This window comes from Callorhinchus milii, unplaced genomic scaffold, assembly GCF_018977255.1.
Source record: "Callorhinchus milii isolate IMCB2004 unplaced genomic scaffold, IMCB_Cmil_1.0 Scaffold5, whole genome shotgun sequence".
NCBI classification, from domain to species: Eukaryota; Metazoa; Chordata; class Chondrichthyes; order Chimaeriformes; family Callorhinchidae; genus Callorhinchus; species Callorhinchus milii.
In genome coordinates, this window is record NW_024704746.1 from 35,916,747 (window position 1) to 35,939,446 (window position 22,700).

General features: G+C 39.6%; 1 protein-coding gene across 1 annotated transcript in view; it reads left to right on the forward strand.

Moving 5' to 3' along the window:
• Positions 1-22,700, forward strand: part of LOC103184650 (protein kinase C-binding protein NELL2) — an 84,956-nt gene that overhangs the window by 30,790 nt on the left and 31,466 nt on the right. Inside the window, exons 11-13 of the mRNA XM_007902791.2 lie at positions 1,676-1,778; positions 2,932-3,060; positions 13,080-13,205. Coding sequence (XP_007900982.1) covers positions 1,676-1,778; positions 2,932-3,060; positions 13,080-13,205 — 358 coding nt within the window. The remainder of the gene's footprint in view (positions 1-1,675; positions 1,779-2,931; positions 3,061-13,079; positions 13,206-22,700) is intronic.

The window sequence follows — 22,700 nt, forward strand, 5'->3', positions numbered from 1 at the left end:
GACACACGTTGACTAACTATGCAACCTTTAAAATGTTAACTGTTTGTGCAAGTCCACATTTTTTCTTAAAGTTAACGTTTTTCTGGAATTGTGTTACAAGACCAGCCATACAAAAAGGCTTGTGCAATCAATATGTAGAACGGGTCCATATGAGAGAATTGAGAGAGTCAGTTATGGCTCTTTATGGAGAAAATATCACAGAATTAAATGTTTCCAGTTTCCAGTTTTGTAAAGTGAAAAAAAAACTTAGAAATCTTGGCTCTAGGAGTTTAAGTGTGTTACAGTATATTAAATTTAAGCTTAGTGGAATAGTCAGGGTCTATTATTTGAGTTATGTAAACTATGTGTAAACACAGCACAGAGGAAATTCTTGTAACTTCAATTATGGTCTAATATTTACCAACTAAAGAAAATTAATTATTAATTAACAATCGATCCTTCACGTTAATTATCATTTACCCGTTCTGCCTTCCCCTACCTGCGCAACATTGCCTGACTCTGCCACAGCCACACCGCTCAACTGTGCCTTCAGCCGCCCTCCTACCGCTCTGCCCTCCCTCATCCCAACCCTCCCCACCCACGCTTGGGTCCTGATCCCCGACTGGTCAGCGTCTTGGGACATCCTCCCGATGTGACAAGTGCTTTACAAATGTAATTTTGTTGTTTAAATCAAGAGCTATTACTCTTTATGGGTGGCACAATGAATTTAATACACTGGCCTTTCACTTTTGGGATATGGGCCTGAATCCATCTCAGTTTCCCTTCTCCTTTGAAAGTGTTTGTGAGATGGGTTTCAGTGCCTCACACTCTCTTCCAGTTAGCAGAATAGAACTTCTCATAAACTGGCACCGATGGACAGTCTTGCTGAGAGAAGCCACAAGCAAGGCTCACGAGCCATGCTTGTGAAGCGCTCTGAGATGCCGTCCGGCATGGAGGGCGCTATATAAATCCAATTTGTTGTTGTTGTTGAGCGCAATGGAACTGTCCCTCTGGTGAAGAGGAGGATGACTCTCTGAAGCTGATGTAGTGAAGAATGTTGCTGGGGGTAGTGTAGAAGAAGCTTTACTCAGCATCTCATTCAAGTTATCACCTGACCTGGGGCTGCTTGATGGGTAAAAATACGAAAAAAAATCTATTTACAGCACTCGCATCTGTCATCCTAATGAGCACAGACACATGCACAAAAGTGTCACCAATGTTGAGTAATGTCAAATAGTATAACCTGGGGACAGGCTGAGGCCTGAAGGAATAATTCCTCTGGTAAATTTTAAAATAAAAGTAGTTAGTTAAGCAAAACATCAAGGAAAACTAACATACACAAATTTAAATGTGTTGTAACAGAGAATTAAGGAGCATATGTTCACAATATCTGATGAATGAATCAATGAATGAAGTCAAAAATTTGTGTTGTTTTTTTGTGCGTGAAGGACTCAGTCTTGAAAGGTTTGAAGCCTCAAGCGATAACTCCAAGTTTAAATTATGTTAAATCTGCAAACAGAAACACCAAACAGAAATGTAATGAAAGCAATGGGTATCTTTAATAATAGAACCTGAATCAAATATAATCGAAAATGTTTATGTCATAGAGTAATAATTATTTTTACCTTAGTTCTGAAGTGGCAAATGTTTTGACCCCTAAATGGGTTTAATTAATGTTTTCTGCATTGTTTGACAGGACAAATCAATGCAACGTGTTCTGTATCCAAGTTGCCCTTCTCTGCCTTGTTCATCATCAGACCAAATCTCCCTGACATACAGCTGCTGCAAGGTTTGCAAAGGTATTGGACAAAGGGTTTAGGACTCAAGTCAAGTTCTGAATCAACATCAATGTACAATGTGGTAAATGTAGATTTGCCATGTTGAATTCTGATTGATTTGTAATTCTAGGGAGACATGTCATTTGTGCCCCGAGGAACCTAGCTGTAGTGAATATGAACAACAGGGCAAGTTATAATCCAAGTTTTTTTAAGATGTACATTTCAATTACAAGATATTCCAATTTGTATTGGTTCACTGCTAATAATGGCCTGTGACAAAAGGAATTTTTAATATGGATATGTCTTTTGGGACCTGATAGACTGGGATATCTTGAACAAAGCGGTGCCTTTGTAGCTTGCCTGCTGAACATCATGACTGCTAATGGCAGTAGTGCTCCTACAGTCTGTGCAGTTGATTTTTATCCTTCAACTTCCACCAACTATTTGCTCGGTTAGTCCTTCCTGACTCAATCACTTTAACACACTCTGTTGCTCCAGTTACATAGCTATTAGTTAATTTATTGGAGGTTAATGGAACAGGCTTTGGGCCAACAGGTTACAACATGGCCAGCTTCAAAGCACTAGAGCTGAAAAACAAAGGAACCGATTTAAGTGTCAAGCCGTTGAAGTTAGTGCTATGAAATAGATGAAGAATCAGTTTGTTCATTGTCAATGTAAAGGTGGCAGACTCAGATTTCTAAAATCAGTTCTGGATCAAAATAAACCCACCAAATAAATCCACCTCTGAGATAGATTCTAAGCTAGAATCAGGAAGCCAGGTTGAAAAGGATGGAGTGCTTTCAAAATTTGGTTTTGATCATCTTGTGAAGAGGTTGGGAATCTGACCCATGACTTGCAATGAAGTGTACAGCTCACATGACCAATTATTTTTCAAAAGGATATATTCACACACACACACACACGCTCACAGTGTCTGAAGCTTGGACACAGTATCTTGATGTGTATTTTTAAACAATGGTATCCAGGTGCTGCCTTTTCTCAGCCTATGTTGTTAGCGAATCCACTCAATCTGACGGGGCTTTTTATCAACAGGATATGGTAATACAATGCCACAGCTAAGGTGCACTGCTTCTCACTCCTGGCAGATTGATGAGAGACTAGATTTATCATATGATTTTGTTGTCAAATCACTAATGCATTTTTTTTAATGCAGGCAATGATTTTTGCGCTGAGGGCCCCAACTGTGTTGAAAACTCTAAATGTGTGAATTTGGAAGCTGGTGCATTCTGCCAATGTAACACTGGCTACATGCCTCTCCGGGAAGACAAAGCCTATTGCACAGGTCAGTGTATGGAAAATGTTGCACCACAATTCGCGTTTGAGCCTTTATACCATGACAGTCTTATTATCAAATGCAAGGATTATTATTATTATTATAATATTAACATGGGCTGAATGCGTAATCTAAGTGCAGCAAAGAGAGAGGAGATGAAAACGTAAAGAAGAGAGAAAGTAAAGCAAGGAGGGGGGAACAGATAGCAAATAAAAATACTTGAAAGATTTTTCCCGAGCAACAGTGAGATAGATTAGTTTTTTCAGTATGGACGAACCAGAATCCACAAGTGATGCAGGCGTTAGGGGGTTGAGCTTGTTGTTTACATAACTGAAAAAAATACCCGCAAGCCACCATTATGAGTTAAATATTCTGTTCATTTTGTGGAGGCGCAACTCCAGAGGGAAACGTAATGCCTCTTTAAATTGATTTGAGAACTCTGCTGCTGTTGACCAGCAATTATTTCACACTGGCGAAGGAACACTTTGGATTTTCACACAAGTGAAATAATCTTGTGAGGCGTGAAATTACTAGTCAGGTCATAGAATGAAAGGCAGTACAAAGCTCGGTTGAAAGGCAAGGTAAGCTGCTTTGTTCCATGCATCAGCAAAGCACATCAGATTCAACAAATCCCAGTAAACAGCACAAAACTGTAGTGTATATACAGTATCGTGGAGTCCTGTAGCTCAGTGGTTAGAGCACTCGCTTTGCAAGCGAGAGACCTGAGTTCAATTCCAGGCAGGGCAAAACCTTGGGCAAGTTTCCTTACTCCACACGCCTAATAATAATCCCTCCAAAACCAAAAACAATAATAAATTGGTCATTTTCAATCTACGACTGTTTGTGGGGCATTGCTGTGCGCAATTGGCTGCCGCGTTCGCCCACAAATATACAGTCAATTCACTTTACAGTGTGTTCTGTGAAGCGCTTTGGGACGTCCTCCCGACGTAAAAAGCGCTATATCAAATGCAAGGATTATTATTATTATAGTATGCCAATATGCATGTAGACATTGGGTTCCTCAGTGTTTCTGCAGGAAAACTATAGATTAGCTCTGACCTTCCAGAAATCTTTCTCTGAGCCTTTTCAACACTTTTAATGAAACAGAGATGAAAAAAGCGAACTGATGTGATTATTATTACTGCTAATATTAACAAAATTGTAGTACAAACAGACGATAATTACCAACGAAGCAAAAATTTCAGTGGCTGACATTTGAAAGAGAAAAATAGATCGGCATAGAGTTTGGGCAAAATGAGAGCTGAAATGTGTTTGACTGGGGAGGCACTGCAGAGGATGGCAAGTCAAGAAACAAAAGGTATTAGGACGTTAGAAAGTGATCACAAGGTAAAATAGTTTGGCGCATCATTAAAAGTGCCATTAATGGAAGGTTTAGAAAAGAAAAGGAACAGTAGATGTGACAGAAATAAGCAGGTGATAACTCCTTGTCCCTTGCGTTTTCTGAGAATGAGAAATCTACTTCACACTACGGAGACAGGCTATTCACTCTGTCTAGATCAGTGGTGGCCAACCCATGGCCCAAAGGCCAAAAGTGGCCCGCACTGGCAACAAAACATGACCTGCCAAACAGTCACATAAGTCTTGGTAAGTCTGTGTTAAATCAATATTTTGTATCCTGTTGCTACTGATTAGCAAAATTTATGGTGTGGCCATAAATTAAGAAATACTCATGGAAAATGTATTTGGTTGGTCACCACTGGTCATAGGTACTGCACGTACAAAACATATACATACAGAACACATACAGCATCTGCAATCAATATCCAACCTTATTAAATATTTAAAATTGTCCCCACCATTTGTATCTAAATTAGCAAATTCAGATTTGTTTTAGTTTTAACTTCATTGCCAAGCTCTAATTGGCACAGAAGCAACATGTTTTTCAGTTGCCTAGACCATATTTGATCAGTGAGATAACATGGTGAAGGAAGATAAGAATAATAAATAATTCATACAACAACAACAAGATTACATTAAAATAGCGCTTTTGACGTCGGGAGGATGTCTCAAGATGCTGGACTGACACAGTTACGGACCTGAGCTGAGGGTCGGGTGGGGGAGGGTGGAGGGCAGGGGTGGAAGCAGGGAGATTGAAAGCCCGGTCAAAGAGTTTGAGATGGTTCTTGAAGGTGGCGAGATGGAAGGATTGCGGGATGGAGTTCCAGAGGGTGGGTGCAGAGTGGCGGAAGGCCCATCCGCCAATAGTTGGGCGAGCAAGGCAGAGATCGTGAAGTAGGCCGGAGCCCGCTGAGCGGAAGGAGCGAATAGGGTGGTAGGGGTTTAGGAGGTCAGAGAGGTAGGGAGGAGCAAGACCATGGAGGGCTTTGAAGGTGAGGACCAGGATCTTGAATTGTATCCTCTGTGTGATGGGAAGCCAGTGGAGTTGGGCACAGATGGGGATGATAGGGCTTCGGAGCCTAGTGCAGGAGAGGATATGGGCTGCAGATTGTGGATGATCTGCAGCTTGTGGAGGGAGGAGTTGGGGAGGCCGACAAGCAGTGAGTTTGCATAGTCGAGCCTCGATGTAATGAAGGCATGTATGAGGGTTTTGAGGACCTGCGGTGTGAGACAGTGTCGGATTCGGGCAACGTTGCAGAGTGGGTCATGGCGCAGATGTGGGGTAGAAACAATAGTTGAGGGTCAAACAAGACCCCTAAGTTCCGGACTGGCTTAGTAAGGTGGAGTGTACAACCATGGATGGTGATGCTGTCAGCACCTGAGGTGAGGAGGCGCTGACGGGAGCCAATCAGGAGAGCCTCAGTCTTGTTGATGTTCAACTGAAGAAAGTTAGCTCTCATTCAGGACTTGATGTCTGACAGACATTCTGTCAGCACAGCAGTGATCCTAGAGTCAAGGGTGGAGACAGAGAGGTAGAGTTGAGTGTCATCCACATACATGTAGAAGTTAACCCCATGTCTGCGGATGATGTCACCAAGAGGGAGCATGTAGATATTGAAGAGGAGGGGATCAAGGACAGAGCCCTGAGGAACGGCGCACAAGACGGTCTGGGGGCTAGAGGAGAAACTGTTTGAGGAGATGAAGTGCAGGCGATTGTGAGAGATATGATCTGAACCAATCAAGGACAGCACTGTGGAGGTTGAGGTGAAAGGAGAGACGGTGGATGAGGATACAATGGTCGATGGTGTGGAAAGCAGCAGAGAGGCAAGGAGGACGAGGAGGCAGAGGGAGCCCTGGTTGCAGATGGACAGAATGTCATTTGTCACTTTGACCAGGGTGGTTTCTGTTCTGTGGATGGCACAGAATCCCGATTGGAGGTGTTCGAGAAGGGAGTGGTGGGAGAAGAAGGAGCGAAGCTGAGAAGCAACAACTCATTCCAGGACCTTACATTTGGTATACTACCTTTCACGTTGGTTCAAAAACCCTTCACAGGATTTACTGTAAAGTGTAGTGACTATGTGTGCTTTATGGGGGAACACAGCAGCCGATTTGCACACAGCAATGTCCCACAAACAGCGAAGAAGTCAATGAATGGTTGAACAGCACTTTAATCCACTGACGTGCTTATACACTGATTCACACCCTTGATTTGCCCCTCTCAGTGCAGAGCAGCGCACTGAATAGAGCTTAGGTCCAACAGAGGAAGCAAGGGAAAGATGAGAATCCTGTTCTCATATACTTTCCAGTGGTCAGTTTAATCCACCATCATGGGGGAGTATTTCATAACCGAGCAAAGGAACATAGAGTGGGGTGAAACCTTAAAGTATGTTCAAAAAATAGGAAAATCTTGAACTGTATTCATTCTATGATGAGTTAAACTATTGTGTTAAACTATTGCTTGAAAAACATTGGTTTCACAACATCTGCTTTGGGGAGAGCTTAGTAGAACTGTTCACTACAAATCCAAACATACATGGCATAAATCGTTAACTGGGCATGCTGCCACTCCTGGTTTAGGGATTGTGGCCATCTGCCTATATGTGTAACTATTACTATGGAGGTGCTTCCAGCTCAGTGATTTCTCTTTAGAGCTGTAAAAGAGATAAACATTGTCAGCACAAGGCGTCTTGGAGTTCTGAAATATTGCATTTGATTCCTCCCTATTATCATTCGTTCAGGCCTCAGTAAAGCAAGACTTTTGCTTGGATGACAGCCATCAGATGAAAACTGCAGTTCGATGGCAGCCCTTTTCAGTTTGTCTCATCCATAAGAAAGACTTGGCAGAAAAGTCAAAGCAGTTCTGTAATCCATCATGTCCCATCCCTCCTTGTAATTAGGACATGGTGCTGGAAAGCTGCCTTGCCTTTTCTGAATCTCGCTGAAGTTCTGCCATCTGTCAGCAAAATGATTCTCCAAAGTTTGTGTTTCAAATGGAAAACAGTTTTTTTTAAACAAACAATCTATTCAGATGTTCTTTCAAAGCTGTATTTGATTGAATGTAAAATTAATATGCTCTATCTCAAAGATCACTAGATTTTAATACTAATCTGACGTCACCCTTTGCCTCAAGCGTCACTGTAATTAAAGATGCTATCTTTCTTGTGCAAGGCCTTTTCATATTAAAACATTATCCACTATAATACTGAGAAAAACGATCACTTTCTTCAGGTCTTAATTCAAAGGTTGCTGAGCTCTACTTGTTGACGTTAGCACTGGTGTGATCTTATGCTAATATAGAGACTACATTCTTAACCCCCCCCCCCACCCCCACACACACACACAAACACACACCCATCACACTGCATTTACAGACATTTCAGAGATTATGATTTTCTGAATATTATTTCTGCAGTGGAGCTCAACGCTTAAGAGTCCTATGGCCTCACAGATATATGCATTCCAAATATTTAAGAACTCTTCAGTTACAAAAAATAATCAGCGGTCCAAAGCAACCAGAAACGAAAAGCTATAAGTGCATGAGGCTCCATTCTTTAAATTAAGTGCAAGAATCAACTATACTGTTTACAGTAACAATATCAAGTCACTCATTTACATTGTGGTGTGAAAACATAGTTGCCTTTAGTGCCTGTTACTCTTTTGGAAATTAATAATAATCCTTGCATTTGATATAGCACCTAATAACGTCATTGAGGTGTCTTGAAGCGCTTCACAGAATATATTGTAAAGGGAATTGACTGTGTATTCTGTGCGCAAAATTTGACAACCAATTGTGCACAGTTGTCATGCATTGAAATTTATTTTGTTTAAATAAAGTGTATTTCTGGATTGGTGCTGCCAAGTGGTCCCTATTCTGAGATCAGGAATCAAAAGCATTATTCCACCAGCTGCTTTTAACTCTTAAGACTGCTAGCAAGTCTGGGTGCTTTTCATGCTCCCTATGCCAGACAATTGTTTTTAGCTCATGTGCCATAATGTACAAACGTCATTAATTCTGCTAAAGTGCCAGTAGCCACATTATTGTAACAATGACCATGTAATTACAAATTTTAAACAACTTTTTTCTAAATTTAGATTTTTTTGAAAACCCCAAACAATATCATATTTTACAAAGTTAAGCCTATTGAAACATGTATGATGAACTTTATAAAATATGTAGATCCATTAGAAACTATTCTTGGTAAGTCTAATACTATCAGCATAATAATATAAAGGCCAAAGCACATTATATTGGCAAATATCCACACTGCTGAATGCAGTAGATGTTTGGGCCACCCTACATATTATTTCCTAATCTAAATGAAAGAAGAAAATCATTGACACCAGGGGAAAAAATAAGTTATGCAACCAGTCTACAAGCTCAGCAATTGAGAGAGACTCCCTCTGCTTCAGTCTCTGGAAATGCAAAGTAATATATGCGTGACAAGCAGAATAGTTCAGAGTGTTACTGAGGTTTACCAGTAGAGCAATGATTTGGAAAACTGCTTCAAATTCTCTGCCAAGTCTCTCCTCCAGGTGAGCCAAATTGACATCTTACTGTAATCCTCATCAGATGGCTGTCACGAGTGGACAGCCTGGCCCAATTTATTCAGTGCAGTTTTCTCGGTTTCTTTCTATTTTCTTGCTTACTTTGTGTGTTTCTCAGGGTCTTTTTTTCCCCTTTCGTTATTTTCTCTCACATCAGAGAGCAGACAGGAATTGGCACTGAACTAGGAAAAGGCTAGTGATTGGAACAGCCATCAGGATTGGAAATGAGTAAGAGCAAAACTGTGAATTGTAAGATAGGGCCCAGTGCTGTTATTTGCATTATTCAGTACTATAATTCATTGTTATTTCAAAGAAATACTGAATCTTTCTCCCAGTTATTCTGGTTCAGATCTCTTTTCTACACCAAATTTACTCCGAAATTAAAATGAATTGGCTGCTCATCTCATTGTTGTTTAAAATATGCTGATGGTGCGGATTAGCTGACAAATTTGTCCATATAACAACGTTCACCTGATTTCTAGTCATTTGTATTTTGTAAAGTTCTGTGAGAGTTTTGCACAAAAGATGCTACATCAATAGAAGTTATTTTTTATTTTAACGTAGTGCAACCTCACTAAACACTGTATTCATGATTTTCAGTTCTGAGGATGGTGCTACGTTTCTCACTGGAAATGTCATCTTTTATTTTTACCTCCCAGTCCCACACATTAAATTCTAGTAGTAGAATTGCAGTGACCCTTTGACTGAGAAGTTTGAGAGCAGAATATCTACTGAGCAGTAAATACCAGTACATCTCAGCCTCACTAATTGTTTCTGAGGCTTACAGGTCTAGATCTAGTCCAACTGAATACTGCCTACATGAGGGGTCCTAAGAAATATCAGTCACTGTGAAGTCTTACCTCTACTGGTCACACTGCCACAAAAAGGGCAAATTTATCATCCTCTTCCCTCAGTGCTTGGCACGAAGCCTGGAAATGCAGGGAACAGGGATACATGAAAATAGGCATAATGCGTTGCTACCATTAGATCACAAAAATGCACCATTAGATCACAAAAATGCAAACAGACATGGTAACCTAGTACAGAAACAGAAGTTGCTGGGATCCCTCAGCAGGTCAGGCGGCATCTATGGAGAAAGGAAAGTGAGTCAACGTTTTGGGTCCATGACCCTTCGTCAGAACTGGAGCATGTTGGGAGGGAGAGGCTTTTAAGGGCTAACAGAGAGGGGGGAGGCAGGGCAAGGAAAACAAAGGAGAAAATGGGGTAGAGAAATGGGGTTTCTCCCCATTGATGAAACGTATCATAGTGAGGTGGTGGGTGCTTTTTTTCCTCTTTTAATTAGCTTTTGTCTGAAGTTTACCTCACCTCTATTTCCCTAACAGTGAATAGAAATCCAGTTGTTAGTCGATTATTGGATTGCTTTCCCCAAAGAAATGAGATCACTCAGTCCACAATAGTTTGTGGGATACTACAGTCACAATTGGCTGCTGCGTTTCGCCCACAAAATGCACAGTCGACCCACTTCATAATATATTCTGTCTCAACCACGTGATAAGGCGTTATATCGAATGCAAGGATTATTATTACTATTTCCTTTCAGCAGCTGATGTTTGCTGCATCTGCTGTAATATAATCATTGCTAATCTGCACAAAGTCAAGATGTTCTGTTCTTTGAAATTCCATGAATTACTCCCTCAACCAGTCACAACTTACATGATTTACTGTTCTTTCTCCACCACCTTTGCACCAAATGGAAATGTGTCTGTATTTGTGTGTGTGGGGGGGGGGGGGGGGGGTGTGGGGGGAAAGAGGAGCACAAATCATTCTTGAATAAAGTCATTGTCATCTTATCTTCAGTGTCATTCAGATGAATAATGGTTTGTTATTTCAGGCTTTCAACTGCACAGAAAATATAGCAGTCCCAAAGACAAAAGCATGTGTTGAAATTATGGAGAATCCTCCGAATGCAAAGAAACTCCCACATATCACCCTTAATGCACTGTTAATTCATTAAAGACTGGGAATGGAAGATTAGGTTCACCTCACATTCACATTGATCTTGAATTGTATATTTTAGTCAGAGTGTACACCTATTATTATTTAATCAGCTGTTCCCAGAGGCCGAGCAATGCATCTTTTGTTCACTCCAGCTAAGCCACGGGCACTTATTTGGCTATGTTAATATGCCAGGGGACCTTATCTATCATGGGTACTTGGTGACATTCTTTGTTGACAGAAAAATGAGCTCATAAAATTTGTGGAAATAATGGAGATGGAAGACTGTGCTTCTAAGTTATAAACAATTTAAATCTTGAAGTTTACCGTACGAATAGTGACATGCGCAATAACAGATTAGCTCAACCTGTCCGATTATTTGTCACTTGTGATTGAAGGCCCTCTCAGCTATTAAATCAAGCATCCAATCACTGTCAGTCAGAATTTCAGATAACTGTCATATAGATACAGAGATGTTGTTGATCTGATAGTGCACATCGCTAATGTAAATCAAGTTTAGAATTATAAATTTTTATAGCCATTCATTTAATCATCATTTAACTGAAGTAATCACTTATGTTTTTTTGCCATTTCTGGTTGTTGAGTTTGATATAAATGGGACATGCATCTGCATAAGGTTTACAAAACTAGTCCTGCTCAAAGTGCTATTACGCAAATGGACAACTAAATGATTAACTGGAACATTTAACTGTGTCTAATTGAATATTAACAACATTTTGGAATAATCTTTTCATCCTATTCTGCATTTCCTCTGGGCATAAGAATAGCTTGTGTAAATTTATCAAGCAAGGTTTTTTTAGTGAAAGCTATTGATTTCATATATATTTTGGAACACATTCCTCTAAAAGCACAGTCAGAAATTATTTAGACTCATTGATTCTTAAAACTGTTTTTCTTTGTAACAGTTATCTGCTATTGCCCTGCACTCTGAATTTTCCTTATTGTCTAATGACATTCAAGCTTAGACATTTACGTGTTTCTGTTTATCACCAGTTCTTCCCGTCTCCTGCCTGAAAACCACATCCTTAGAGCCTATATGATTTGCAATTCATCACATATTGTTTTCCATAGAAAACTAATTTATTACCTTAAGAAAAAGACGTTAAGGCTTTTGCAGGCTTGTGTGCATTCTGAACTGCTTTAGTCCTTCAAAAAGCATTAAAGTGGACCATCCAAATATTTTCATTGTTAATGATGATTTCAGCTGCAATCATAATTCTCTGTGATGAATCATGCATTCTTTCTTCAACAAGCGCAAAGAAATCTTATTTAATGGATTATTTTGTAACAAATGCAATTGACTCGTTGGATTTACAGTTATTTTCCATTGGAACAAACTGCTCAGTTTCTGTGCTAAAGGATTTAAAAATACTGATAAGGAGACAGCAATTCCTTTAACATTGCTAATCCCTCTATTTCCTGATAACATAATGCAAAGTATATAGCTCCTTCAATAATAAGTTTACAAATGAATTGTCCTCAAGAGTCCCCTGTAGTTTAATGGTTAGAACACTCACCTCGCAAGCGAGAGGACCTGGCTTGACCTGGGCGAAACGTTGTGCAAGTTTCCTTACTCCACTTGCCTCTGTTTATCTAGAAGTAAGTAGGAACCCTGGTTGTTAGTCGATTGGCGGATCACTTTTCCGGGGGTAATAATCCCTTAAAAAAATTGGGCTACTCAATCCACGATTGTTTGTGGGACACAGCTGTCGCGTTTCGGCCACAAAATATACAGTCAATTCACTTCACAGGATATTCTGTGAAGTGCTTTGAGATGACTCGAAGACATGATAAGGTGCTATAGCAAATGCAGGTATTATTGTTATTATAGTATACTTTTTGTATATATCCCAAATGTTATGTCAATTATGAGGATAGAAACCTTTTTCCACCTTTTCACTAGTTTCACTGGGAATAAAGAATGACTGAAGCATAGAGTAAATACCAAAAAAAGGTTCTCATAATTGACATAACATTTGGGATCTATACAAAAAGTAGGCAAAGTATGAGTTAGTATTATGGCAACCAAATTGTTAAATTATTTAATTGACCTATTTTTACAATCGGAAAAATCAGTTCTCTGATGCTTGAATGGTATTGCATTTAATCTGATTGAACTGAGTTGATCAAATGGTTTCATTTTACAGATATTGATGAGTGCGCCCAAAATAAACATTACTGCAGAGAGAATACCATCTGCATTAATAGCCCTGGAAGCTACACCTGTCTCTGCAAAGATGGTTACATTAAAATTGATGACTACTCCTGTACAGGTAAGAATATGTCAGTAATTATATTGAAGTTAATGTATGATGTCTCCATTTATGCTGAAGGTGATACTCTTTGTGTGATAGAAAACGAGGATCAATAAATCCTGCCAATATTAAATATGTTGACTATCCATATGCAGGGAGAAATATATTAATAATTGTCAAAATTCATTATTGCCAAAATCCATTAACATTTAAAAGCATGAGCCAGATGTTACATTGTGTTTTGGTCATTGTCTATCACAAGGACAATTGAAATGCTGAGTCCCTTACATCTTAACATGAAAGTTCAGCCTTTTAACAGTATTGATTGACACTTAAACTGACACCCATGCAAGGGTTGCATTTGTTAAAGACAAATAAGGGACAGATTTGCAGAGAACAATGTTGTCAGAGAAAGAGATATAGCTATCTGCAGTCGAAAGAGCAGAAATCCACCACCAGTATTCCATGGGGCTTTTCAGACTGATACAGGGTAGGATGGTCCTCGCAAGCTATGCGGTCTTAGCTGGGAGACGCCAGCAGTATCCCAACCCGCACAGTTCTTGCCAACCTAACCTTAATACATTCTGGCATTAGGTAAGCAAAATGCATGCCTCCAGGTAGAGACTGACATTCCATTCCAATACACATCTCTGGAATTTCCATCTATAAGTGAGATTCATGGAATTCTCAATTTGGTTTGGATACTCTTAAGCATAGTATTGGGTCTCCGCTTGTGTCAGACACCCAGCTGGCCAAAAGAAATACTCTTCAAAACGTAAAGAGAGTTTCTCCCAGTATCCTGACCAATAATTCCCTTCATGGCTGTTTGTATGACCTTACTGTATGCAAATTGGCTGCCGTCTGCCTACAAATACACATTCACTACATTTGACAGTAATTTCCTGTGAAGCACTTTGTGGCATTTCAAAATTAAGAGCAACGTATCAAATGCTAGGATTATTAATACCATCCAAGACATTTTCTGACAATGAGACCATGTTCACTGAGCCCTTTCTTTAGCGTGTGCTCTGGCCACATGTGAGTTCAAGTACATTGTCAATATACACATCTATCTTTGTCTTAGATTACAAAAAATGTACAGCACGGAAACAGGCACTCAGTGAGTGCTGGTGTTTATACTCCACACAAGTCTTCACCCATTCCTTTCTCCTTCCCATACCCTTCTATTCCTTTCTCCCTCATGTGAAGGCTTAGCTTCCTCTTGAATGCATCTACATTATCTGATTCAACGACCACTTCAGGCAGCGAGTTCCACAATCTCACTACCCTCTGCGTGAAGTAGTTCCTGCTAAATTCTCTTTTAGATCCCCTAGTTGCTATCTTATAATTGTGTCCCCGGTTACAGACTCCACAAACATAAGCAGAGGACACAAATATAAGGAAACATTAATGTTAACCTTATCAAACCCTTTTATAATTTTAAACACTTCTGTTGGGTCCCTCCTTAAACTATCACACTTTTTACAAAATGGGTATTATATTGGCCATTCTTCAGTACTCTGGCACTGTTCCTTTTTCTGCGGAGTTCTTAAGTATACATCCTAGAGGCTCAGCTATCTCCTCCCTAATTTACCTAAGGATCCAATATGGTTGTGTGCTGCCCAAGCAAAATTAATACAAGGACATGAAAGATTTGATTCTGTTTCATCCAGTGACAACTTCCACCATTATCTGGTCAGGTTTAACATGAGTTAGATGTAGTTTAATGCTCTATTTCCTACAGGCCCCTATCATTATGCCTTACAACAACAATTTACATTTATATAGCACCTTTCACATCAGGAGGACATCTCAAAACACTTCACACAAATAACGAAGTGTTAGAAGCCAATGTTCTTTCCTTTCTCGAAAGCTGTTATATAAACAAATACTGTATGAGCTTCAGTGTCGTTACATTGTGTGTTGGGTACATTCAGATTGACAGTTAAATGGATTATTACAATCTTAGTCATGGAGTTTGGCTTTGTGAGGTTTGTATCAAGTGCTTTAGAGTTAAAAATGAATCAAAAGAAAAGGTCAAAGATGTAATCCTTGGTAACAGAGAAAAAAAGTAATGGACACTAATGAAAAAAGTCCACAAAAACAGCTATTATTTCCTGTTAAGTGTATTCGGTTCCCAACTACATTCTTGGGTTGTGGTTAAACAGAGAGAAATCCTATAACCATTAGCCCCATACAATTGGCTGAAAGACACAAATGGGTTTAAATCCAGCCTCAGAAAAGCACTCATGTTCACATTCAGTGGGCCATTTTTATTTCCTACTCCAGCTGTTCTTCATAGAAGGTTACAGGAGGGAAATGGAACGATTGCCCTATTAAATCAATGCTGGTGTTTTTTCTGCGCATGAATCAATCTAATCTCAGTCTCTTGCTCGCTTCCTATTGTTGTGGAATCATTGTCAAACCCAGTCTGTCATGAATTTAAATGTACAGATAACCAGGTATTAGAACTGTCCGAACTAAATATCATCCAAATGGAAACTAGAAGTAGATTGTGTTGATTGATCGTTTTTTACTGATGTTGAAATGGAATTTAATTCATTGCTTGGACTCTGGCTCTCTTCAAATGGTGATGGAATTGCACTGTATTTCCACTTCAAGTAGCAGATTGTACAGGGACTTACTCCATATCCTGATGTCTTTCCTGTGGAGTGTAGATCCTGGGTGACATCTTGGTATTTCACCACTGACTTGTGAGCTTTAGATTGTATTTAATATAGGAGTGTTAGTTTATTATAATTGCATTATATTGTCAAATGGTGCCAAGACACTGATGTATTTTCTATGGACTAATAATATTATTACAGCATCTAAAAAAATTCCAAAAATAGTAAAATATTGTGAGAGAAAAGTCTACTTTAAAACCAGAAAAAATCTGCTTTATTTGCATTTTAGTAATAAATATCTTTATATGCCACGTATTCAGTTGCTGCTTTTTGTTGTTACAGTATGCAAATATCAAGAATTCTCACTGATATGTAAGAAAATGCAATAGGAAGGCTCTCTCAGATAAATTGAATCATGGCTGCACTTTTAATTTTTGGCTTATTGTTCATAGTTCTTAAAATAGTAAACTGATAACCTTAAACCAATAAAACAGGAATGCCCTGGTGACTCAATATTTTATTAGTATGCCAGACACTTTCTACTCAAACTTACAAACATCTGCAAAGTAAGACCACAAACAGTCATGGGGGATGGGGGAGGAGGCTCAATTACAATGTTGAGCTTTAAAAAAATTCTATTCACAGCAACTTGGATCCCAAACTGTTTTAAAATAGGTTAATTTTCTCATGACTGGAGATTGTTACTAGATAGCCTTAGGCTCATAGATCTCACTGACTCAATGAATGCAATTAAACATTGTGTAAAGGTACATTTTACTGCTGGTGGCAGGTTGCGCTTTGTGTGTTGACACATCCCTGCCTTACATTTATTGCAGCAGTTTTATCCATTGACACTTTTTTAATATTACTTTCTGTAGTTGGTGAAGTCAAACACCATTTAGAGTGGCTGCCATCCAGAACCCATGATACCAAATGTGACAGGATGTAATTTCAGGCTTGGATGAGGCAAATTGTATGATTTGGGAGAAAAGCATTTACTTGACAAAGAATTTATATCACAAATGAGTGAAGTAACTGGACGGAGAAAACCGGGAGCAGCTGGAAGTTTTGTTTCTCACTTTCTGTTCAATAGACAGAAACAATCACTAATTAAAGTTCCATCTGGGTATAACAAGTGAATAGCTCCAGAATGGGAAGAACGCGGGCATAAAATGTTGGCATGAAGACTTGGTATAACAAGGTGCAACAGTAACAAGGTCAGACAGAATTACTCCCGCCGAAGGCACAGAAGGATTGAGACAATGCACTGCACTAATCAAAATCTGAGCTGCTCCCTTGTTGGAGTTAAGACGTACAGTTTTACAAAACTATCAGGTATGTACGCATTCAAAACATGAGCTGCCTTTCCTACTTTGTTATTCCTCTCGCAATCTATAAGCAAGATAGAAATCTTCCATTATTTTCACATTTCCTTACAAGGTTGCAAACTCTTAGAAAAGAGAGTTGATCTGATAACATCATATTCAGCTTTCCTTGACAGAGTGATTGACTTGGTATTTTCAGTTACCTATTTTTCTCGTAGCTGTCAACAGTGATTTGGTCATGACTTATCTTTCAGTCGAAGCATTAACAACTTGTAGAGGGTGACATCAGCCCCGCAGAGAACAAAGTTACTTTTTATGACATTCAGCAGATTATTGTTTGAGATATTTCCTCGTGTCTATATAAAGCAGTTCCAAGACTAGCCCAATCCCCACAAGAGCATTTGTCTTCTCTAAGAATAATGTGGCTCATTGCAAAGAAATGCATCTTTTCATACTTTCCATTCAGAAACAGCTGTCATGGGTCCCCAAAATACACCAAATCTTAATGCAAATAAATAAAACTTGACAGATCTAGTGCAGATCAGAGATGCTTCTTGCAGCTCCTCCTCAATAGAACTGTTGCTTCCTGAGAGGTTTCACTGCTGAGATATATTATTGACTTCATCTTTCATCTATTTGAAGTACACTTTTTAAACTGATATTTATTACCTCTTATGTTAGTAGATTTTCACTAAAGACCCTGGAGCCAGCTCAGCCCCAAGGAAACCCCACTTACCTCTTCCTCACCCAACAAAGGGGACTAGTTATTAGTCCTTATCCAGAGGTAGTTGTGCTGCTGCCATTGATGTAGCACGCACCACACTCTTGAGTGTTATTTTGCAGCAATGATTTTTTGGTAACGATTCTTGACAGATAGGAATAAGAAACTGGACGTAATTCTACCATTAGTGGAAATCTACCATCTAAGGACATCTAGGTCTACCAATAGATCTACCAGCTACCAATAGGAACCTCTAGATCAAACCTCTAGTTTGCAAATGTTTCCCAGTCTTTAGTTCAATGTATATCAATGGAGCTGGACTGCAATGGTTAGTTATCCAGTTCCCTTTCGAAAGATTCTATTGAGTAAAAGCATTTTACCAATGCCACCTTTCAGCTTGACCAGGATAAACTGTTAGGGGCACAGCAGGCTCATGTCCCACATTTCTTCCAAAAGCAGTGACTGGAACAATCAGCACTGAAGCAGATAATAATAATAATAATAATAATAATAATAATAATAATAATAATAATAACAATAATAATCCTTGCATTTGATATAGCGCTTTTCACGTCTTTTAGACGTCTCAAAGTACTTCACAGAATATGCTGTAAAGTGAATTGTGTATATTTGTGGGCAAAATGCAGCAGCCAATTGCGCACAGCAGTGTCCCACAAACAGTCGTGGATTGAAAATGGCGTGTGGAGTAAGGAAACTTGCTCTGCCTGGAATTGAACCCAGGTGTCTCACTTGCAAGGCGAGTGCTCTAACCACTGAGCTACAGGACTCCAGGACTCCAGTCTGTAGTTACCACCTTTGTGGTAGTAGATATGTAGTTACCAACTTTGTATATTAAATTAAAGCCATGAAGTTCACTGCTTTTCTCCTGCTTTGCTCATGGGCGCGCACAAAGACACACACACACACACAGTCAATAACTCCAAACACTCCAGGGAAATTAGAAGTTGCCTGAAAGTTATTTCAGATTCCACAGTTCAGTTAGATAACATTGTATTTGTACCTTATCTGATTAGGGTGAAATCCTGTTGATTATTTTAAACACAAAACTTGCTTGCTCTTATCATTAAAAATAACCTGTGACACCATTGGACTGGAACAATGATCAGCAGAGTTGCAAGATTGCAAGATTCCTCTGACTACTGTTATAGTCCGTGGTCCTATTAAGGCACAAATATTGTGTTACATCATTCAATGTCATTTCAGAATTTGTACTCACAGAGATTCAATCGATGTGTGTTTAGGAGATTACCTAAGTTAGTTCCTTCAAATATGTACTGCATTTATAAAGGGTTCTGGTAAATGTAAACGGTATAAAGGCAGGGAATTAGGATTAGAAGAGATAGAATAGTGTTTTGGCTCAAATGATTAAATGGTTTCCTCTTATGATTTAATTTCTAGGATTCTATAGGTGGGAGGGGTGTTACGTGCTGTGATCGATAGTACTGACAATCATGATCACACAATATATTTATCCCATTCTGCATGTAAATAGTCACACAGCCCAGTTTACAATTTCTCGATTAGAATCAGTAAGTAACTCACCTTTAGGTCGATTTTCCTTCCCCAAACCCTAGCAATAGTTTCCTACTGTTGAAAACGGAGAAAAAAAAGGGAGATGGCATTTGCGTGCAAGTACTATAGACAACATAGTAAATCCTGTGAAACGCTTCAATATGTTTTGACAATGTGATAAGGCAGTATATCAAGTGAAGAATGATTAATATTAACAGTATTTCTCTGCAAGCAAGTTGCCTGGCTACTGCTTTCCCTCTGAGCTCTCGTCAACGTCTTAAATTGCACGGTTCTCACCTCCTCCACCTACCTAACCTACACCTAAAACTCTCCGAACCCGTACGAAACCTAGGCGTCAGGTTCGACCCCCAACTATCCTTCCTCCCACACATCTGGTCCCTCACCAGCACTGCTTTCTTCCACCTCCGACGCATCGCCCGTCTCCGCCGATACCTTACCCCAAAAGCTGCCGAAACCCTGGTCCATGCCTTTGTCACCTCTCGGCTGGACTATTCAAATGCCCTCCTTGCCGGCCTCCACTCCACTACCATTCATAAGATCCAGGTCATCCAGAATTTTGCCGCCCACGTTCTTACCCACACCAAACTCCGCTCCCTGATTACCCCAGTCCTTGCCAGACTGCACTGGCTGCCTGTCCCATAGAGGATCGATTTCAAGATCCTCACTCTTGTCTTCAAATCCCTCCACTCCTCTGCACCACCCTATCTCACTGACCTCTTTCCTCAGTGCCCGTTGCATTCGCTCCACCGGGTCTGGCCTCCTCCTTGTCCCCCTAATCCTCCGCTCCACCATCGGCGGCCATGCCTTCAGCCACTATGCCCCGAGGCAGTTGTTGTAATGCAAAGGAAAGATTCTCTAGATATTGTGCCACATTCTGTGCCTCATTCTGCTTTATCTCATACTTAAATTACAGCACCACAGGGTTATTGAAAGTGTACTGTTTGGGATTTCTTTTTATGAGGCTCTAGGTAATGTATATGTTGCCTTCAGAATTCAGATCATACTTCTCGCTTAAGTTCTCATTGAGAACTGTTATTCTAAGATATTTCCATGAGTGTTTAGTTCAGTCAGCAGACACGTAAAGCTCACCGACAATAGTCATTAAAGTTTCTGATTTGAGTGGTGAAGGAAAGAGAAGAGTTCTGTTTACACACAACAAGCAAGTATAATGGGAAAACCTGCTTGATTGGTTGACTTCCCTTCTAACATATGTTTTAGTGTTATCTTCTATCTGGATTGTGTGCACAGAATTGATTTGTGAAGAATTGAATTAACTCCTTGCAGTTCCCTGAATCTCTACACTATGTAATTCCACCCCATTTATTGCATTTTTTGGTTGTTTACCCTCCATCGACTGAAAAATGATTGGAAGTGTGTGACAAATTCCAGATAAAACAATTTGTAGCTCAGTAATCTAAAACAAAATAGACAACAGTAAAGCAAAGTTATTAAAGAGATTCAAGCAACTAAACACATGCTTTCCTTTCATACTGGAAACAGTCCAAGTGCTCCGAGATGCCATCCGGCGTGATGGGGGCAGTAATAATAATAATCCTTGCATTTGATATAGCACCTTATCACACCTTCGAGATGTCTCAAAGCGCTTCACAAAATATACTACAAATTGAACTGACTATATATATTTTTGTGGGGGAAATGCAAGTTGTTGTCGTCGTCACCTGTCATGGATAGATTTTATAATAGAAAGGACCAAATACATGACAGGTGAATTATTCTTGCCGCATCTACAATCAGATTTTCTATGGCCCACTTTATTATATAATCAAAGTGACTCCAATTTCAGGATGATTTTTGCTACTACAATATTAACCCCAACCTAAATCAATTTAAAAAAGGCGCAATATTAAATATTTTGAAGACATTTCTTGTGCACCCCTTTATCATCATTAATTACCCTAATCTCTGTCCCTTTTGGGTTAACATTTTTTTTAAATTTATTTTCCACTTCTTCCATTTTAATTCTTAATCTATTTCTTATATTAACACCTTGTCACCAGTTTTCCTATGGACCATTTTTACCAGGTGGGAACAATTTTGTTAATTTGTTTGCACTCATCATCTGAAAACATAGGAACATAGGAACAGGAGTAGGCCATTCAGCCCTTCGAGCCTGTTCCGCCATTTAATTAGGTCATGGCTGATCTGTATCTCAGCTAATCCTTTCAATTCCAATTTCCCACTTTCTCCCCATTTCCCTTACTGCCCTAAGCTACCAAGAATCTATCAACCTCACTCTTGAAGGTGTGGATGGATTAGGCATTTATGGCCTTTGAAGGAGAGAATTCCAGATTTCTACCAATGCCAACTTTGCACTTGGTGAAAAGCAATGTTACTGTACATTGATAGAACCATATACATGTGATCGAATCAACATCTGACATGAATTTGCTTTCTAAACTCGAAATGGGAGGTGAGGAGGAGTGAACTTGTCTATGCCACTCCCAAATTAAAATAAATTGTTTGCAAGTTTAGCGTAGTTTTAAGTAGAATTAAGATGCGATCAGTGTTGATGGACCAAGGTTTCTTGTCTCCTCCCGGCAGCCTGCCGCTGACTGAAACAAAGATCTGTAGTGATCCCATTGCTGAACTACAAAGCACGTCGGATATGAAGACATTTACAGTGTTTATTACGCATGACCTCAAGGGCAAAATAAACTTATAAAGGGAGCAGACCGGGACATGAATCTGCCTGTCACTTTGCCTAGTCATTTCCAATCACTGACATAAGGCTGCAAACCATTGATCACGGCTGCCAACATATGCTACATAGGGGCACAGGGATTGTTGTTCTTGACACAGGAGCAGTGTTGTTTTTAACACTTGATTTTTCAGAATGTCTGAATTGCGGACTGATTCAGGGAAGAAAATTGCTCTGGTGCTCACCCCTAAGGCTGCATCTAACAATCAATTCATGATCCTCATAGTAAAGGACTATAAATATTTAGGCTCAGAAGTCTCTCATAACTATCTGAATGCAGCCTATTTCACAGTTCAGCTTGTTATATTTCAGAGTAGCTTGACTGAAAGCCGAGCAGCTAATCAATGTCTGTGAAAGGACTATGGATAGTAATATGGGTCTTCAGACGATGACTGGATTGACAAGGCAGGCATTGCAAAACTCATCAAATGATCACTGGGGGGAAGCTACTGTCAGAGACAGTAATTATATCGGGTAATTGGTGTCATTTACCCTGTCACAGCCCACTGAATGTGACTAACGCAGGACATTCGAGCTGTCACACACTGTTAGCTCCAAAGCACCAGA